This window comes from Puma concolor, chromosome C2, assembly GCF_028749965.1.
Source record: "Puma concolor isolate L17-30 chromosome C2, mPumCon1.1.hap2, whole genome shotgun sequence".
Taxonomy (NCBI): Eukaryota; Metazoa; Chordata; class Mammalia; order Carnivora; family Felidae; genus Puma; species Puma concolor.
This window is the reverse complement of record NC_141675.1, coordinates 105,265,198-105,284,556: the sequence shown is the minus strand read 5'-3', so window position 1 is coordinate 105,284,556 and position 19,359 is coordinate 105,265,198. Positions and strand designations below refer to the sequence as shown.

Sequence of the window (19,359 nt, the reverse complement as noted above, 5' to 3'; positions counted from 1 at the left end):
ATAATTCAAACTTTTTTTTTTTAACCTGGTATGGGCTGGCTTCTTGTTTTGAAAGATAAGCACTACATGTTTAAAGTTCTTATGGCTTTTAAAACTGAAGGAAAGAATTTCCTGAATCAAGCAAATCTGTTGGGCAGAATGTTGATCTGTAGGCTCCAAAAGCAAATAATCTGTCTAGCCCTCTCCGTAGGTATTCAAAACTATAGTTGAAGGGAAGGCCTCTTTAAAACATAAAACCAGTTAATGTGTATACCTTTATTTCACAGAGTGTTGTATATAAATTCATCTGTTTTAAAATACAGCATCTGGCTAGGGGACTACCTCTTGCCAAGCTAAATTCCAATTTAGAGATGTCTGAGAAAATGGGTCTAACAAGCCCTGAATGCAGATCCTTGGGAGTACAGGGATATCATTCCAGTAAATCTGAGGGAAATTCACATTAATAGTGCCCACCAGCAAAGGCTTCTACACCTTAGTCTGATTCTCTAATGGGAAAGGTGATAGTAGTTAGTCTGTCTCTTGAGTCACACAGTATGCACAGTACCTGTTGAGTTGTGATAGGAAGACTTATCCCATAGCTGTATACTTTTTTTTGCATGCTGTATTATTAAGGGTGGTCCATCACGAATCGCTTAGAGGACACCAAAACTGAAATAGTTACAAATAGCATCATGCAGACGATACCTAAGGGGTCAGCAATTCACTTGTGAAGCAACCTCATCCCAATATACCAAGCACATTCTGTCTCTCAAATTCCCTTAGGGAAACGAAGCTCAGGAAAAGGAAACTCCTCTGACCATGAAGGGTGTTGGAATGAAGAAAGCTGGACGTTTAATCAGAGTGGGACCAGTGGGAGCAAGAAGTTCAAGAAGACCAAGCCAAAGGAAGATTCTCTCCTTGGGTAAGTGTCTGTGAGCACAGTCAGCACACTGCATAGACACCAAGTGTGATAGGTTTTCCAAGGTAAACCTAATTCACTAACTGCTTCTTCTGGAGTATTCATTCATTCTGCACTTATTACAGTCTTTGCAAGCGAGAGCATGGAATCTCCGCATACCACAGGGTTCCTGCTGTTAACGCGGTTGTGTGAGTGACCGTGCCATCTGCATTTCAGGTATAGTACATAGTATGTAGATTTGAGATGTAGGCTTCAGTTTGAATTGAGGCCCACCATGTATTAGTGCTGTGACATCGTAAATCCTTTAATATTGCCAGGACGCATTTTTCCATCTAAGGTTTACAATGGATATTATGTAAGCATGTTTTAGCATAAACATGTTTATGTAAGCATTTTGCCATTTTGCTTGCCATATATACTTTATTTAATATTTCTAAAGGTTATGCACATGTATTTATAAAATAATAATGACAGCTCAAAAGGGTAAGGTAAATAAAATTATCCTTCGACCTCTATCTAACCATTTGTGTCGAAACCATGTTCTGTTGCTCTAAGATAAAAATGTTAGATTGACTCTGCTGCAGAGAATACTCAGTTATTAATTATGTGTTGAAATGCAATATCAAGCAATAGCATGTACATCGAGATAAAATCATTAAGAATTACTTCATTTTTAGTGTTATTCCAAAGACTCTTAATACCAATCTTAATATACAGGAAAGTATCTGCATATTCAGTTAAACTGTTAAAAATCCTTTGAGATTTCTTATTAGCCCAATTTGAAAAGAATATATTGAATGGAAATAAGTACATTTTTACATTTTCCATATTTTTTCATAAGTGTGTTTAAAGGTATGCAGATTTCATGGATCGGAAGTATTTGGTTTATTCATAAGTATTTGCATTTCTGTTAGTGGAACAATATGTTTTTTCCTTAGAAGTTACAATGCTTTAAAATCTGGTAATTTTAAGGCTCCAGGTCATCAGAAATGGGAGATTGGAAATTATTTCTCTTGTTAAATTCCTCAAGATGATTTACTCAGATGATATTTTTTTTAATTTTATGTATTTCTTTTCTAATACTTTATAAGTCCAAAGTAGTTCAAATTAGTTTTGCTTGCAAACTCAACTTATAAATAATAACATAAAAATTCTCATATTCATCATTGTCAAATGATATTTTCAAATGCAGAATTTCCTTAAAAAGTGACCACTGAGTGTCAGGACCAATGCTCTGTATCTTCTAGAACTACTAGTGCCCTGTGGGTCTGCTCACTGAGAGAGGAGCAGGTCTCGCGCAGACAGTATGGGATCCTGGGGAAATAAAGCAGAAATTAAGACTCTCAGCAGAGAGGTCTCTGATGCTTCCATTAGAAACTGCTGAGAGCCGTGAGAGAGGTGTTTTTACCAATCTTCTTTAGGAACAAGAAAAGTGAAACAATATTTTGAAAGTCTATCTCTGAAAAGAGATTGGTGTATGGGTTGTTTTTGTTTTAATAATTTCTAAGGAAGGCACATGTATGTAACTGGGAGTGTGGTTTTCCTATAGGCTTAAATCTCTGGTCTTGAACCTCTGGTCTTTCCTGTCCCCCACCGACCCCCCCTCCCATCCCCACCGACATACATAGGCCTTTCAGAATTAGACTATCTGGGTCTGCTTTGTTTGGAATATACCAACACAGCGGATGAGCAGTATGAGATGCCAGTTCCTATCAGTCTTCTCTGAGATTTCTAAATAGGCATTTTAACCCCTTTTATCACAGAAAATATGCTATTTGTTGCCAAGAAAAATTCACTTCGTATTGGCAGTTCTAATCTTACAGATTTCCCCCACAAAAAAAAAAAACATGGATGATTATTATAGTTGAAAAAAGACAAGGAAAAAAAAGTCCCAAGGGACCTTACGAGTTATAAGTCGCATTTTCATGATTTTCTTTTGATTTTTTTCAGATTATCTGAAAAAGTTATATTATAGGTAGCTTTCTGATAGTATCTGATTACTATCTGATTTTTCCATTAGTTACAAATGTTTTTTAACTGGATAGAAAAGGTGATTTTATTAATGAAGTAGTATCACCCCCACCACCCTCCCTGCTTTTTATTTTTTTAATATTTATTTATTTTTGATAGAGAGAAGGTGAAGAGGGGCAGAGAGAGGGAAACGGGATCTAAAGCAGGCTCTGTACTGTCAGCACGGAGACTGACACGGAGCTCAAACCCATGAACTGCAAGATCACAACCTGAGCCGAAATCGGCGCTTAGCTGCCTGAGCCACCCAGGTGCCCACCTTCCCTGCTTTGATAGAACTAATTAATGGCCTTTTTCCATTGACCATTCTTTGGTTATTGGACTGTCTTGTCTCTGTTCCCCAACTTGTGTATATTCCTCCAAACAGAATAGTTTTAGGTGGACACACCTCAAGTACATCCTGTAGGTAGCAGCCTAACACATTAGCTGTTAGCTTCTTGTGAGTTGACTCAAAGCTGCCCTCTCCCCAGAAGGCTTTCCATTCTCCATCCGGCACGCGCCACCATTCTGCTGCAGCTTCTCCCATCTGTTTGGGTGTCATCTTAGTTAATAAGTCTCAGTAAGTGGAAGTCAGAAGCCAGCCAGTGATCCAGCAGGCATGCTGCCATTGCTGCGTGGGGGCCTTCGAGACCATCAGAAGCAGCCCAAGGATTTCCCAACTTTGCTGGTGCCATTTCTGCAGTCGTTCCTGGTTTGCGTGAAAGTGGTGCTGCCTGTCTGCCAGTGTGTTCATTGAAAACTGGCTTTCCTTGTCGTTGAGTGGTTTAACGCCATCCTGGTCAACTCTCCAGAATTTGTTTTTATGATCCTCAGAATTTTTGTGTTTTCTTTGTGTGTAGAGATGTTTTAAGCAAGTACTAGTCAGTAAATATGTTTTTAAAAAATAAATCTTATAAAATCGCTGATGGTGATACCCCATCACCAATAAACTTGCCTACACACACACACAAATCTTTACAATGAGAAACTTGTGTGCATGGAATATGCTTTGTGTTGAACTTAGTGGAAAATGTCCATGCCAATGGAGAGAACTTCAAAAATATTCTTATATTTTAAATAATATCTCTGCTTTTCTAAGGTAACAAACAAGGCAACCTTTCTTGTGAGTTGACTGAAAAAAACTGTGCTGGTAAATCTTTTCAAGCATTTCTGAAAAGATGTTTTTTTGTCCTGCCACAGAGTTTATCAACAGTGCCCTAATTATCAGGGACCCTGTTTTTAAAATGGAGTATCTTAAAATAGGTCTCATGTAATTTTCTGTTTAACTATTTATGTCACGTGCTGATTGATTCCATCCCCCCTCTCTTATTAGCTCAGCAAAGCTGGATGAAGAATTTGAAAAGAAATTCAACAGCCTCCCTCAATACAGTCCTGTTACATTTGACCGGAAATGTGTACCTGTCCCAAGAAAAAAGAAGAAGACTGGAAACATGGCCTCGGAACCGACTAAAACCAGCAAAGGTTAGATGTGTGCTCTACAGTGCTCTACAGATGTGTCCTCCTACGGTGTGGTCAGCATCTCAGCCCTCTTCTAAGCTTCTGCAACTCCCTTTAGATACGTAACTGGATTTAGACTGAGGCAGTGAGGCAGCAGCCATTAGAATTTTAGCTTGCTTTCCAGGGTTGTTTTGGCTCCCACCTCACTTCTCTCTCCCTTCTTTCTCTCCTTATCCTCCTCAGCCTCTCTTCTTTGACATCCCAGCCCGAGCATTTGCCCTTAAATATGTCATTTTTTTTGAAAATGTTACACATGGTCTTTGACTTTCTGCTTTTCAGAATTCTAACCTGGAGATGTTAAGCTTTTCTTGAGCAGAAACTGTTGGCCGAGCCTCACCCTTCTACTCACTCTATCTGACAAGTTGAACTCTGGGACTATGAAATTGTTCTATTTGCGTAGTAAGAAGACTCCATTCTTTACTGGCAGTATGAACCAAATGAAAATAATGCTCTGGCAATACCTTTAAATTGGTTTTATTAAGTTTAGAAAAATGCTATTTAGCATATTCGTTTTGAAGAATATCACCATCTTCCCTTGTACGTAAGGGGAGCTTTTATATTATCAGCATGACTTGGGTGGATCTCAGCATTCATCAAGGGCAACACTGTAGTTCAAAGAACGGTGGTAAAGAGTGTGAAGACCACCTTTACATGTGGGGCAGGGACTGGGATTCTAAACATAGTAACCTGCTCAGGACATTTCAAGCACAATAAAGGACTGTCCTACCCAAAATGACAGCATTGCTTTTATTGAGAAACTTGTTTTCTGATTTTACTCCAGTCTAAAAACTGGTGGGAAAAATGTATCTCTAGTTTTCCATACAGATGTGAAAGACGTCATCCCATTTAGTCACTTCCTGTAAGGACAGTGAATGGAGAAATGAAGAACTGGTGTGGCTGAGTTTTTGTTGCTTGTAGGATCTGATGGAAGAGTTGATGTAATTTACCCTGTACAAGTGGCTGCCTCCTGCCTGTTCCATGTCAGATCAGATACTTTCCCTTTTTGTGTGCATTTTAGATGGATGGATGGATAGATACAAGATGATACATATCTTCACATGAATCTTGCTAAATTCTAGCATTCGTGGATAATCAACGATAAATATTAATGAGCAAATACAATTGCATGGAGTTAGAGGGACGATATAAGGTCTAGGAAAAATTATGGTTTCTTTGAAGAAATTTAAATTTTCTCCCTCTAGACCTAAAACCTTCTTTGGACACCACAGTTGACACAACTGAGGACAGTCACTTTGTGATCTGTATCTCAAGATAGATCTGTAGGGCTGAAGAAAATTCTTCCTTCGTGATTAAAGGTGGAGAGGAACATAAAAGTGATTTCAGAATTAGCTTGGTTTTCCTCTGTGGTCAATAAAAACAAGTCTAGTGAATAAAGAACTAAAAAAGAAATGTTGCTTCACCAAGTTTGCTCATCTGGGAAAAGAAAGTAGGGTTATATTGAGATCTTCCAAGATAAGTAGGAAAGAAATAAAATAGCCTTGTTGACAGGTAGGTAGCTGAACACTGTAATGGATTACCAATGAAATGACAATCTTTGTGCCCTAGGGATATCTAGGAATAGGCAAAGTAGTCCATGAGCCCAAAGATGCCAGGTATCATGAGCTCCCATAATTCTTGGATTTAAAGTTACTGATAAATACCTGACAAGCCAATAAAGTGGAACTTAATTGATTGATGCACAGGATGTATTCTCTTCCTCCACTCCTGGTAGTTGGAGACATTCATTTTCGAGCCCTGAAGCTGGCCAAATTATCTATCAGGGAATGTAACAATAGATTTATTTTTGTAAAGCTATAAAACCCTGAGTTAGGATCTATTTTCATGAGACCTTCTCTTGGGTCTTAGTTATCTGTTATATGTTTTTCCTCTCCCAGCTGAGATTAACAGTATTTCTTTTGATGTGAAATAGGTTTTTGGAGCTTTGGATTATACTTCATACAATATCATCTTAACGCTTCTGTTATGCCTCTCAAGCCCAAAGTCACTGGTTCTTACAGTGTATCAGTAATTACGTGGGTAGGAAGTCTTTCAAGACTTTAGATTTTGCTCTGCATTCTGACTCATGGAGCAAAATGCAGTTAAAATAAAACAGACACTAAATGATATATTCTCTATTTAGCAAACTAAAGAAATAGTATTTGTAACTAATTGTAATTTGGCATTAGCACCACCAGTGCACTGTCCCACAAGTTATTAATGAAATTATCATACCAGCTGTGCTGTAATTGCCTGATCTTTAGAGGATAGAGAAGATTGTTTTCTTAGACTCTAGACTCTTAGCATCTGTGCATAATGAATTGTTCAAAGCAAAAACTGTGTATGAAATCATTAGTTTATTAGCAAAAGAGCATGTGTCCATAGGAAACCTCATTTCTTCTTCAGCAGTTTAGCATTTTGCCTTTATTTTCTTATGTGTTTATCATTCAACATTTATTATATTTTTTTCCTGCCTTATACTGGGTATGTTTTTTAGCTACTCAAGGTTATGTAAAATATATAGAATTTTTCTGAACTGTAGTATCTAGAGGAAATGGTTATGTATGTATGCATTTATACAGTCACATATCTCAACAACATAGTATCTGCATGGGTTTATGATTCTGTTTTCCCAGTTGTCTCCTTATTTATATCTGCATTTCCAAAGACTCTCTTTCCCTTGTCCATTGTCCCCTCCGCTATCTTTGCCCTATCCCTCATGTCTGTATACTGGGTCTTGTCAGAAACTCTACAACAGAAACTCTACAACTCTACGACTCTACAAGTAGGTAACTTGGTTAAGTGTCCAACTCTTGATTTCAGCTCAGTTCATGATCTCGCAGTGAGATTGAGCCCCGAGTCAGGCTCTGCACTGACAACATGGGGCCTGCTTGTGATTCTCTCTCTCCCTCCCTCTCTGCCCCTCCCCTGCTTGTGTGTGTGTGTGTGTGTGTGTGTGTGTGTGCGCGCGCGCGCACACACACGCGCACGTGCATGTGCACTGTCTCAAAATAAATAAACATAAACTTTAAAAAAGAAAACTAGGACAAAAAGGGTGAGCATAACTAAATGATACCTTCCTCTGACTGGGCTCAGGCTATATTATAGTAGGCAGAGCACCACGACTTAGGAAAAGATTTTCCCTTGCTTCTAAGAACAAATTACCCAGTAAGTTGTAATGCATCTAACTGGTACAGTTCAGTTCAGGCAGCCCAGGCCTATAGTGTTTTCTGGTTTATCTCCCTTAGTTACTTGTATATATTCAAATAAAAGCTTTAAATTATAAGTCTAAATTTAATTGTAACTTAAGGGATAGGTTTTGACACATTATTTTAAGTATATTGTTAATTTATGAAGCACTTTTTACAAAAGTATCAGAAGTCAGAGTGCTGTACAGAATAGTAATTTTCAGACAAAGTCGGGTCATGAAGAAAACGTTAATTGAGTTGAACTTAGAGTGTTTAAATTATGCCCCAGCTTGACCCTTGACTTCACTTTTCCCCTGTATATCTTCAATCTTCCCACATTGTTCCTTAGCCCATTATCACACATGCTGTTGATCCTCATATTTTAAAATTGGAATTCCAAATGATTAAAGATTTTCAATTTTAAAAAATCACAATGATAATAAACGACTCAGGTTTATAAAATTAAAGGTTGAGGACAGAATCCCCCGTTTGGGATTGAGCCAAACTGAGGCTACATTCAGTGTTACCGCACCTAGTGCTGATGTCAGCCAGCCCAGCCCTTCCTATCAAGAAGTTATAGCTTCCAGGTTGGGCAGAACTCTGTATTTTGCCCTGTTAACCGAGAGTCTTCATTGCCACCAGATGTTTTCAGGAACATGGGGATAGCACATTTGCAGATGTAAAAGGTGTACCTAATATAATCCTGAGTTCCTTCACAAGGCATGCATGTCTGGCTCGATGAGGTAGCTTCTTCCCCTCGTTGAATCCTAACTTGACTGTGGCTGGCTCACCCAGACTTCCTCAAGTCAGCAGATCCACATGCCCAGTAGCTGGGAGCACTTAGCTGTAAATTATCACAAAGGAATTTATTGTTTCATTGTGTCTATTACAAAAATGATAGCCAATTTTAGAATAAAACTTCTGCTTTTTTTATAGCTTAGAAACATGAAACCATTGAACCTGGGCATAAGTCACCACCATTTGAGTTATGCATAACATTTGTTCCCTACAACAGTTTTTAAAAAGCAAGGTTTACTAAATCACCTTACCTGCTGACCTTAAAAATTTATCATAACAGGCTAATACTGAACTGGCTCCTGTGTCACTACAGCTCCTTAACCATGAACAACATTAATGTTTTGGAAAGGTTATTTATTGTTAATGTCTCTGTGGCACTGCTCTTATCCTCTCAGGCGGAGGTTTTCTGTTGTCTACCCAGCTATGAAGTTAGGTGCCAAGGAGATGGATTTTGTCAAATTACAGGCCATCCTGCCTAAAAACTTCAGTGGAGTCCTAAGCTAGTTTATATGCCAGCAAGAAGTGATTTTTGTCATAAGGAAGTAGAAGCTGATTCAAACGCTCCTTCAAGAAATTTGGTTTGGCGATGCGGGAGAGAAATGGAATCAGAACTTGAGGTGGTAGTTTAGTGAAAGACTGTTGAAGTTTTTTTTTGAGTAATCTCTTCCCCCAACGTGGGGCTTAAACTCACAACCCCAGGATCAAGAGTTGCATGCTTTACCAGTGGAGCCGGCCAGCACCCCCCATTGGCAATTTTTTTGGTTTCTGAACAATGGCTTCTGAAACGCTCTTCTCCGCTTTTCACTTCCTACCTTGTTTTCCTTCCATGTATGTTTCTGCATTAATATAATTAACTGAGGGGGGAAATGGTAATAAATTTCCTTATTTTTGCTGTTTATTACAAATTTTGGCTTTCTTTCCTTTAGACAAAATACCACACATATGTACGTGGTGAGCAGAAATTGTTCACTTCTTGGCTCTGAAATTGCTGCTTCCCAGTGACTGCAATTATATCTTCTGTATTACTCCCTTCAAGTTTGTCACTTTCTTTTTTATATGAAATTGTCATTTACTTAGTTTTATTTTATAGCTATAGTTTGGGGGATGGCTAGGAGCAAGGAAGTTTAAAAATAAAAGTTTACAGAAGCTCCTCTATGTACCAAATCACTCTGGATGTTCTTTTCTCATGTTAAAATTGACAACTGCTATCTTTAGTTCTATCCTTAAATTGTACTTTTTAGATTTCTCTGAGTATGGTTGGGTCTGAAAATATGTATCCTTTTCTTCTTCCCTAACTCATTCCATCCCTCCTTATGGTCCTAGGAGGTCTCAGAATTGTTCTTCTGCATTCTTCCACTTCTGTTTTATGTGATTACCTGTGTATCATTCAGGGCACCAGCCTGAAGTTTCCTAGGTTGTAGAAAATATGTAAAGCAGTGATTGCAAATGGATTATAGAGAATACCTGTAATATTAGTGTAGTACATACACATGATATATATTTTTTATATTTGTTAAATTTATTTTCTTTCCCTTCTTGCTCACTTTTTCCCAAAAAAAAGTCAACAAGACATTTTCTATTTCTATTTCAAACCACCACTGGCTAACTCAAAAGTATTTGCTTGTGGTTATTTAAAAAGGATGGCTTGGTGTAGTCATCAAAAAATGCACAACTTTCTGTTATCAGTAACAATAGCAACAACTGTCATTTCTTGAGCTTTTACTTTGTGCCAGCCAGTGGCTTAAGAACTTTGTTCATGTAACAAGTATTATTCAGAACTAGTCATATGCTAAACACCATTCTGGCATGTAGAATATATCTGCGAATGAAAACAAAGGATTGTGCTGCCATGGTGGTTCCTTATGGCAGGGGTACCAGGTAGTAAACAAGCATAAACAAAAAACAAAGCATATAATGTGTTAGAAGGTGAGACATGCTGGGGGGGGGGGGAAGAGTAGGTTCGATAGAACAACTAGGCGAGAGATCAACGAGGAAAGAGAAGACTTGAACAGGTAACATTAACTAGTCCTAAAAAAAAGTACAGGTATACCTCGTTTTATTGCATTTAGCAGATACTGTGTTGTGTTACAAACTGAAGGTTTGGGTCAACCCTGTGTCAAATATATCAGCATTCTAACATTTACTTACTTGATGTCTCTGTGTCACACTGGTGATCTGTGATCAGTGATTACAACTCAGATAATAGTTAACATTTTTTAGCAATAGGATACCCTTTTATTAAGATACGTGCTTTTTTGTAGACCTAATGTAATTGCACACTTAATAGACTATGGTGTAGTATAAATGCAGCTTTTATATGCATTGGAAACCAAAACATTAATTTGATTCACTTTATTGCGATGTTTGCTTTATTGCGGTCGCCTGGAACCAAGCCTGCAATATCTCCAAGCTGTGCCTCTATATAAAACACTCCACCCATCAATAGTAGAATATATATTCTTCTGCAGTGAACACAGGAACAGTCTCTAGAATGCACCATATACTAGGCCTTAAAACAAACCAATAAATTTAAAAGGATTGAAGTAATCAAATTAACGTGTTCAGACCACAGTGGAATGAAATTAAATGTCAACAGCAGGAAATATTTGGGAAACTCACGAATATGTAGCAATTAAACAATACAGTCTAAATAACTCAATAAGTCTAAATAAATAATTAATATTTCAAAGAAGAAATTCATAAGGAAATCAGAAAATACTTTGAGATAAATAAAAATGAAAAAACAACATGCCAAAATTTATGGGCTACAGCTAAAGCAATGCTTTAGAGGGAAGTTTATAGCTTTAAATGTATATGCTAAGAAAGAGGAAAGATCTCAAATTAATAACCTAGCCTATCTTGAAACATTGTAAGAAAAAGAGCAAACTAAACCTAAAGAAAGTATAAGAAAGGAAATGATAAAGATGAGAGAGGACATAATAAAATTAAATAAAGAATAGAAAATCAATAGAGAGTCAATGAAACCAAAAGCTGGTTCTTTAAAAACAACAAATAGGAGAAATGTTTAGCTACACTGACCAATTAAAAAAGAGAGAAGACTAGGGGTGCCTGGGTGATTCAGTCGGTTAAGCAAGCATCTGACTTTGGCTCAGGTCATGACCTCATGGTTCATGAGTTTGAGCCCCTCATTGGGCTCTGTGCTGACAGCTCGGAGCCTGGAACCTGCTTCAGATTCTGTGTCTCCATTCTCTCTCCCTGCCTCTCCCCCACTCACATTCTCTGTCTCTCAAAAAATAAATAAATGTTAAAAAAAAATTTTTAAACAAAAAATAAGTAAATAAAATAAAAATAAAAGAGAGAACAGCAAAGTTACTACAATCAGAAATAAAATTGGGGACATTACTACTGATCTTACAGAAATGGAATGGATTATAAAGGAGTACTATGAACAATTATATACCAATAAGTTAGATAACCTACATGAAATAGACAATTCCTAGAAAGAACTCTAGCAAAACTGACTTAAGAAATAGTCTGAATAGAACAGTAACTACTAAAAAGATTGAATTTAGTAATCACAAAAATACCTGGGAGAGGAGGGAACCAAGCCCAGGCTTCACTGCTGAATTCTACCAAATGTTCAAGGAAGAATTAATATCAGTTTTTCAAACCTACTCAAAAATTAGAAGAGGGAACACTTCCTAATTCATTCTGTGAGGCCAGCATCACCCTAATCTCAAAACTAGACAAAGATATCACAAGAAAGAGAAACTACAAGATACTATCTCTTAAAATAATGGACATAAAAATCCTTAACAAAATAGTAGCAAACCAAATCCAGCAACATATAATAAGAATTATACACCATTACCAAATGGGATTTTACTTGCAGAATGCAATGTTGGTTTCATATCCAAAAATCAATTAATGTAATATACTATATCAATAGAACAACAAAAAACCCATGTGATCATCTTGAGAGATGTAGAAAAAAAGCATTTGACAAAATCCAACACATTTAATGAGAATACTCAACAAACTGAGAATAGAAAGTTTCTCAACCTGCTAAAGAACACCTATAAAAATCCCAAAACAGCATATTTAGTAAGAAAGACTGAATGCTTCCCCCTAAAGTAGGGAACAAGTCAAGAATGTCCATTCTCAGCACTTCTGTTCAACATCATAATTGAGGTTCTAGCCAGGGCACTTAGGCAAGAAAAAGAAAACAAAAGGCTTCTGTATTGTGGAAAGGAAGAAGTAAAACTCTTTCTGTTCACAGATGACATGATATTTTATATAGAAAACCTAAGGATTTCCCTAGAAAACTACCATAGCTTATGAATGAATGAGTTCACCAGGGTTGCAGAGTACAAGATCATTATACAAAAATCAGTTGTATTTCTATACAGTTTCAATGAACAATCTAAAAATATTGGAGAAACAATTCCATCTACAGTAACATCAAAAAGAATAAAGTACATAGGAATAAATTTAACAAAAGAAGTACAACAAATTGAAAACTACAAAATATTGTTGAAAGACAAATAAATGGAAAAACATCCCATGTTCATGGATTAGATGACTTAATATTATTAAGGTGGAAACACTCTTTCAAATTGATACACAGATTCAACCCAACCCCTGTTAGAATGTCAGTTTAATTTTGTAGATACTGATAAGAGATTCTAAAATTAATGTGGAATTGCGAGGAATTCAGAATAGCCAAAATTTTTTCAGTTTCAAAACTGGCTACAAAAACCAGTAGACAATTCAGCATGGTGCTAACATAGTTATATAGGTTAGTGGAATAGAATTGAGGGCCCAGAAGTCAACCTGTACATCATTGGTCAGCAGTTTTTCAGTGAGGAAGCCAAGACTGTTCAAAGGGGGAAAGGAATCGTCTTTTCAAAATGGAACTAGGAGAACTGAATAACCACATACAAAGTGAATAAATTGGACTTTTCCAAAATTTTAAACTTTTATGCTTCATAGGACACTAATAAGAAAGTGAAAAGAAAATCCACAGAATGGGAGAAAATATTTGCAAATCACATATCTGATAAAGGACTTTTATCTAGAATATATAAAGAACTGTATGTGTCAGTAAGAAGAAAGAAAATTCAGTTGAAAAATGGGCAAATTATCAGAATAGACATTTCTCTAAAGAAGGTATGCAAATGGCCAGTGAGCCCAGGAAAAGATGCTTGACATCATTAGTCATTAGGGAAATGCAAATCAAAACTACAGTGACAGAAATACATCCTTATGATGGTCATAATCAAAGACAGATAACAATGTGTTGGTAAGGATGTTTAAGGGCCTGGCAGTTCCTCCAAAGGTTTATAAACATAGAGTTACCATATCACCTAGCAATTCCACTGGTTAGGTATTCTATGTCCAAGAGAGATGAACACACATGTCCACACTAAAGCTTATATGTGAATATTCGTAACAGGATTATTTATAACAGCCAAAAGGTGGAAACAAGCCAAATATCTATCAACTGATGAGTGAATAAACAAAATGTAGTATAATCCACACAGTGGAGTCCTATTCAGTCTTAAAAAGGAGTGAAATGCTGATGCATGCTACGACATGGGTGAACCTTGCAAACATTATACCAAGTGAAAGAATCCAGACACAAAAGACCATATTACATGATTCATTTATATGAGGTTACCAGAATAGGCAGATCTTTAGAGACAGAAAGTGGATTAGTGGTTGCTTAGAGGTAGAGGGAATGCTGAAATAGGGAAGGGTGATAGGTAGCTACAGGATATGGGATTGATTTTTTGAGGTAGTAAAAATGATCTAAAATTGGCGACAGTTGCAGATATGTGCAAACATAAAAGCCAGCATGTTGTATACTTTAGGCAGGAGTGTAGATAGTTTGCTTTGGCAGGAAGGCAGCATGTGTGGGTGCAGATATTGGCAGGTGGGTAGGTGCAACAGGGGCAGCTTATAGAGTCTCCAACTTTTTAAATCCTCACATCAGCTCTTTGAGTTAGGCACTATCGTTATCCCCATTTACAGATGAGCAAACAGAAGTTATGTAAAATGATTTGAGTCCGTTTCACAAAGGAATATGCAGAGGGTATAGAAAGAAACCTGCTTTGGGGACGTCAGTGCTGCCGTTGACATTTCCGATTGGTGATTGAAAATCTTAGTTCTGTTTTATTTAAGAAAACAAAGATACAATCTGAGACTCCCCTCCCCGCCCTGATTTTTTTTTTTTTTTTTTTTTTTTTTGGTAAATATTTCTCTATCTTTAAAGCAGGTTTTCTTCCTAAAATAACCACAGAAAAGGCTAGAAAGCTATCTGATGCTAACAGGCCAATTATTGTCCTAAATTGCTGTTCTTACTATGAAAACCAGTTTCTAAGAAGAGAAGAAATGCCCCTGCCATCCTTTCCTTCATGATATTTAGATTTAGGAATCTAAATCTTTATTGAAGAGTACAACTACTGTGCTATTATGGGTTGTAGTCTGTCTCTAATCACTAAATTTGCAGTTTGTGCTTAAGGAGTCCCAGCCCTACTAGGGGCTTCTGCCCAATATATTGCTAAGGAAAATTTCACCGGGTTTTAAATAAGCCTAAGGAAGGGTGTTGAGCACTAGTTATGAGCAAAGAAAAATATGCAAGATGACCTTTCTTGTGACTCAGTTTGCTTCTACCATAGGTGGGAGGAGGGTGTAATTGTTGAGGAACACACAGTATTGTTTTATGAAACATTGTGAATTTAAAATATATTTATATTAATATTGTCTGTAGGTCCTTTCCAGTCTCAGAAAAAGAACTTATTCCACAAAATTGTCAGCAAATATAAGCACAAAAAGGAGAAGCCTAATGTTCCGGAAAAAGGTATTGGTGCCTTCCATCCTCCATCAAGGTTTCTTGGCCACCTCCATTGTGAACCATCTTTGAGTAACGCTTCTGTGCACCACCTTTGCCTTTTCCTCCCCTTGGCTTGCTTCAGTGTCATCGGCTCCTAATGCAGGCATATTCATTATTTCTAGACTCCACAGCTAATTGCAAAGAGAGATCTCCTTCACTTGGGTTCCTACTCAAATCCCGTAATGTCTCTATTTTCAGCGTTCCATATGAATCCTAAAATTGCTTTGTTTTCATCCGTATTTGGTGCATTTTGTAACTTAGTCTTCTTGAGCTCTTATCCACTTATTTTCTTCGACTTTTCTTGTTTTTCTCATGTTTGGCAGCCATCAAAGCAGGACCACGTTTTCCTATCTCCTGAAACCTTAAGAGTTCCCTATTCATATGAAAGTGCCACCATTTCTGTACTCTCTCTGACCCTTGAGGATTCTTATCTAGGAGGATTCCACTCCTAAGTCGTAACCCATCTTTTTCCAATCTATATTACTTCGTTTGCCAGACTCTTCCCACCCCCTTCAGTCACATAACTTATTTCCAGAGGGCACTAGAGACGCACTGCCCTCCACCATCTCTTCACTCTGAGCATCTATCTTATTGTTATGATTTTGATGGGCCCTTGAACCTCTTCAAGGCTCATCTGAAGATTTCTGCCTTCTCATAGTTCAGGACTCCTATTCTTTCACACAAAAGACAAATGTTCCCATCTGGTTCAGTACAGCCACGTGGCCTGGAAGTTAGGCTTTCTTTAGCATCGCCCTGCATGTTACTTTCGTGACTATGAGCCTACTCATCCGATGCCCATTTGCATTCTACTTGCATGGCCACTTGTGAAGCCTTTTATGTTTCTGGAATGAGGCTTAAAATGCACCTGTCTTCCATGTGTAGACATATGTGCCTCCGTGTTCCTATGTGTAACCTTTTACTTAATTTGGGTTTTATTTTCACCTCCACTCTAGCCTCTTAGTTTTGTATGTTACTATTTTTTGCTCTGCTTCCAGTAGAGAAACATCACTTTTCAGGTAAAAATGTTGGCTTTTATCATTCCCTTTGAACTGATCTTCAGTTATCTTAAAGTCATAGAAATTATCCAGCAGTGTGATTTCATAAAAGGCGAATTTGTTTATTTTTAATCCATTTCCTGTATAGCCTGATTATTTTAGTTGGCAAATGTCATTTTGAAAATTAAATAGTTAAAATAAAACTCTGCTTCATTTGTGTGATAATGTGTCCTATATAAGCTCTTAAGTGTAGTCTTATTTTTATAATGTATGTGTCTATCCTGGGAATAGAGTTTCACTTTCTTTCTCTCATTGTTTTTAGGAAGTGGGGATAAATGGTCAAACAAGCAACTCTTCTTGGATGCCATTCACCCTACAGAAGGTAAAAGAAGCAATACCCTTTGTATCATTTCGGGTAGTCTGTTTTGGAAAGGTTTAAAAAGGCATAATTTATATAGGCTCAGCCAACAGCACTATACCTGAGGGCTCATAATTGTGTTGTTTTAAATTTTCAAATCAACTGACAGATTTTTGACCCTGCTAAGGGTCAGGCAGTGTGTCCTGTGGAGCTTAATTTGTCAAGGGGGGCACTTAAAACTTTGAACCACATTCACTAGAAATTAGAGTTTCCCATAATTAAATATATTCAATATTGCATTCATGTTGCAGGCAGGTGCTTACAGGAGTCAGAATAGAGCCAGCATAGGGTTTTCCTGGTTGGCTGGACGTGGGCATGTCAGCAGCGTTCCTGTCCTGAACTTTGCCCAGCCCACCTCTCAGTACCCCTAAATATGTTCTAATGAATGCTCCAGAGGCTTATGGATAGCCAAGGAAAGTTCCATGTTGATTAACATAACGTTACAGTTCCTAGGTGCAGATTTTACTTCAAAATTTCCCACAGCCCTATTTACTTGTGATGTGTACCTAATTTCTGTTAAATATTGAACCCTCTGGTGAGTACTCATTTCTGTGATGTGTAGGTAGCTGCCCTCTTCTTCCCATTGATTCCTCTTTTTTTTTTTTTTTCCATTGTAGCCATTTTTAAGGAGCTGAACGTTTTGGTAGCGCTTAATCAGGAGTCGCTTCATTTAAAACCTAGAAGCAATCTTAAAGCTCGTTAAGTCCAACCTCTTTGATTTACTTATGACCAGAAAGGGGAACTTAATGAAGAAGTCCACATCTCTTGATTCCCAGATACACTCTCATTTGTATCCTGAAAGAGAGAAGAAAATTAAAATGCACATTTGGCCTAAGTCATTTATCAAAAACACTCATATGTTAAAGATATTTCTCAAAAATATTCAAACTTGGGTTTATAACAAACATGAAATTGTTTGTATTCGGTAGGCACAGCTCACATGAGCCAGATGTCTGCTTTTATGTCCTTGCACTTTTACAAAAACTGCCAGCAGTGTATCTGTTCTCTGACCTGTTACCTCACGTTCACCACCTCTCCAGGGTATTGTTTGTGCTCTTAGCTGGCACAGTCAAATGTGAATTGTTGTGCTGGTCTCAGCATTAAATGCTAACATCCAAAATGTGATATATATTAGCTCTTGTGTATTTTAAAGATATATTCTGCTCACACTTGGTAAATGTAAGGCACTGAGGAACAGTCAAAGAAGTCTAAGAGGCACTTAAGACCATATTACCCTTTACTTGGAATGACACTGTTCTAAATGTTTTCTTTTTTAAAGAATGAAACCGTGTCTCATGTAGAACATGGTATCATAGCACGTGCATTGTGGTAGAAACAATGAATCAGATTGGAATCAGGAGACCTGGGTGTTAGTCTTAGATCTGCCACTACTGAGCAGTTTTCAGCGGGACAAATTGTGTTTAACCTCACTAGGTTCACTCTCCGTATGGGTACCAAGTGTGTGTGTGATGCGTGTGTTTAGGGCTGGGGTGAATGATGAGAGGTAGTGATACATCAACCTCAGATGTCCTTTCCCCACTCCTCCTTGCATTATTACCGTGGTATGAAGTGGGTTGATGAAAGTTACCTTATTCTGCAGCCCTAATTCTGCCCTATAGGGGGCAGAAAAGTAAATCAATTTCAGTCTTCTGGGCAGTCCCAAGGGTTTAGTGGGACTAGAGCTATTATTGGTGCTATTATATTTATCATTAATGTATATGAATACATCATAAACTTGGAAGAACATGCACTGAAAATTGCTTGGCATGGAATGCATATTCATTTTATGTGGCCAGGAAAAAAGGAATCCGTTTGTGTATCAGAAATTACCAGTAATTTAAAGTGACCTTTTTTGGCTATTTATTTTCATACCTTCCCCTGTATTTCCTTGTTCAGGTGGTGACTGTGTACTTTGTGAATTATCTAGGCCCTTTACTTCATCCTCTTTCACCTATGGTCATACCATTGCTTGTTAAAACTTTACCTTGGGAGAGTACAAATACATAAGGATGGAAGATGAAACTGTTAATTGGGAGAATTTTAATACATGTTGGCCATCCTAGGCAGAGGTTAGACAGGAGTTGTTCGTAGCTGATGCCTATACTAGTTCATTCAACTGAGGGCACGCAGCTGTGAGCTGTTCCAGACTTTGGTTCAGAGGGGATGACTTAAAGTTTACTATGCTTTCTTGGCATCATGCTGAGTATAACTTTTTTCCCAAAATTCATTTTTTCCCCAAAATATCAGAAATCTTTAGGTGCTTAGAAATCACATCTGCCGTTTAAATGCTAAGCCTATAATCTGTTTTAAGCATTTTCCCCTATGCTTTTAAAATTCAAAATCACCAAGCCATTTCTTGAAACTTTTGCAGATCATAAAAAAAGATTGCCTATCAGCCTAGAATTAAAGGTTAACTTTTCAGATAAACCAGGGTGACTTGTATCTGCCACTGTGTTTATCTTTCTACCAAGTTATGGTGTCCAGTGCTCATGCTTAAGCTGGAGGTTTCTAACTGTCATAATAATGATGATGATAATTAATACTTAATATTACTTTATAGTTTCCTGAGGGCTTTCACAATAGTTTTTCTAAAACTAATCTTGGCAGGAGACCCAGTGAATTCAGGAGGGCTTATTAGCCCCAAATACGTGATAAAGAAATGAAGCCTGACCAACATAAGCGGG

At 37.5% G+C, this 19,359-nt stretch overlaps 1 protein-coding gene across 7 annotated transcripts in view; it reads left to right on the top strand.

Annotated features, from left to right (window-relative positions):
• The window catches only part of BBX (BBX high mobility group box domain containing), a 287,870-nt gene that overhangs the window by 248,266 nt on the left and 20,245 nt on the right, over positions 1-19,359 (top strand). For 6 of the 7 annotated variants that reach the window (XM_086675525.1, XM_086675529.1, XM_086675524.1 and 3 more), the window contains 4 exons: positions 763-901; positions 4,239-4,387; positions 15,140-15,229; positions 16,580-16,639. In XM_086675525.1, coding sequence (XP_086531651.1) covers positions 763-901; positions 4,239-4,387; positions 15,140-15,229; positions 16,580-16,639 — 438 coding nt within the window. The remainder of the gene's footprint in view (positions 1-762; positions 902-4,238; positions 4,388-15,139; positions 15,230-16,579; positions 16,640-19,359) is intronic. The other variant, XM_086675530.1, reaches the window with a different exon arrangement.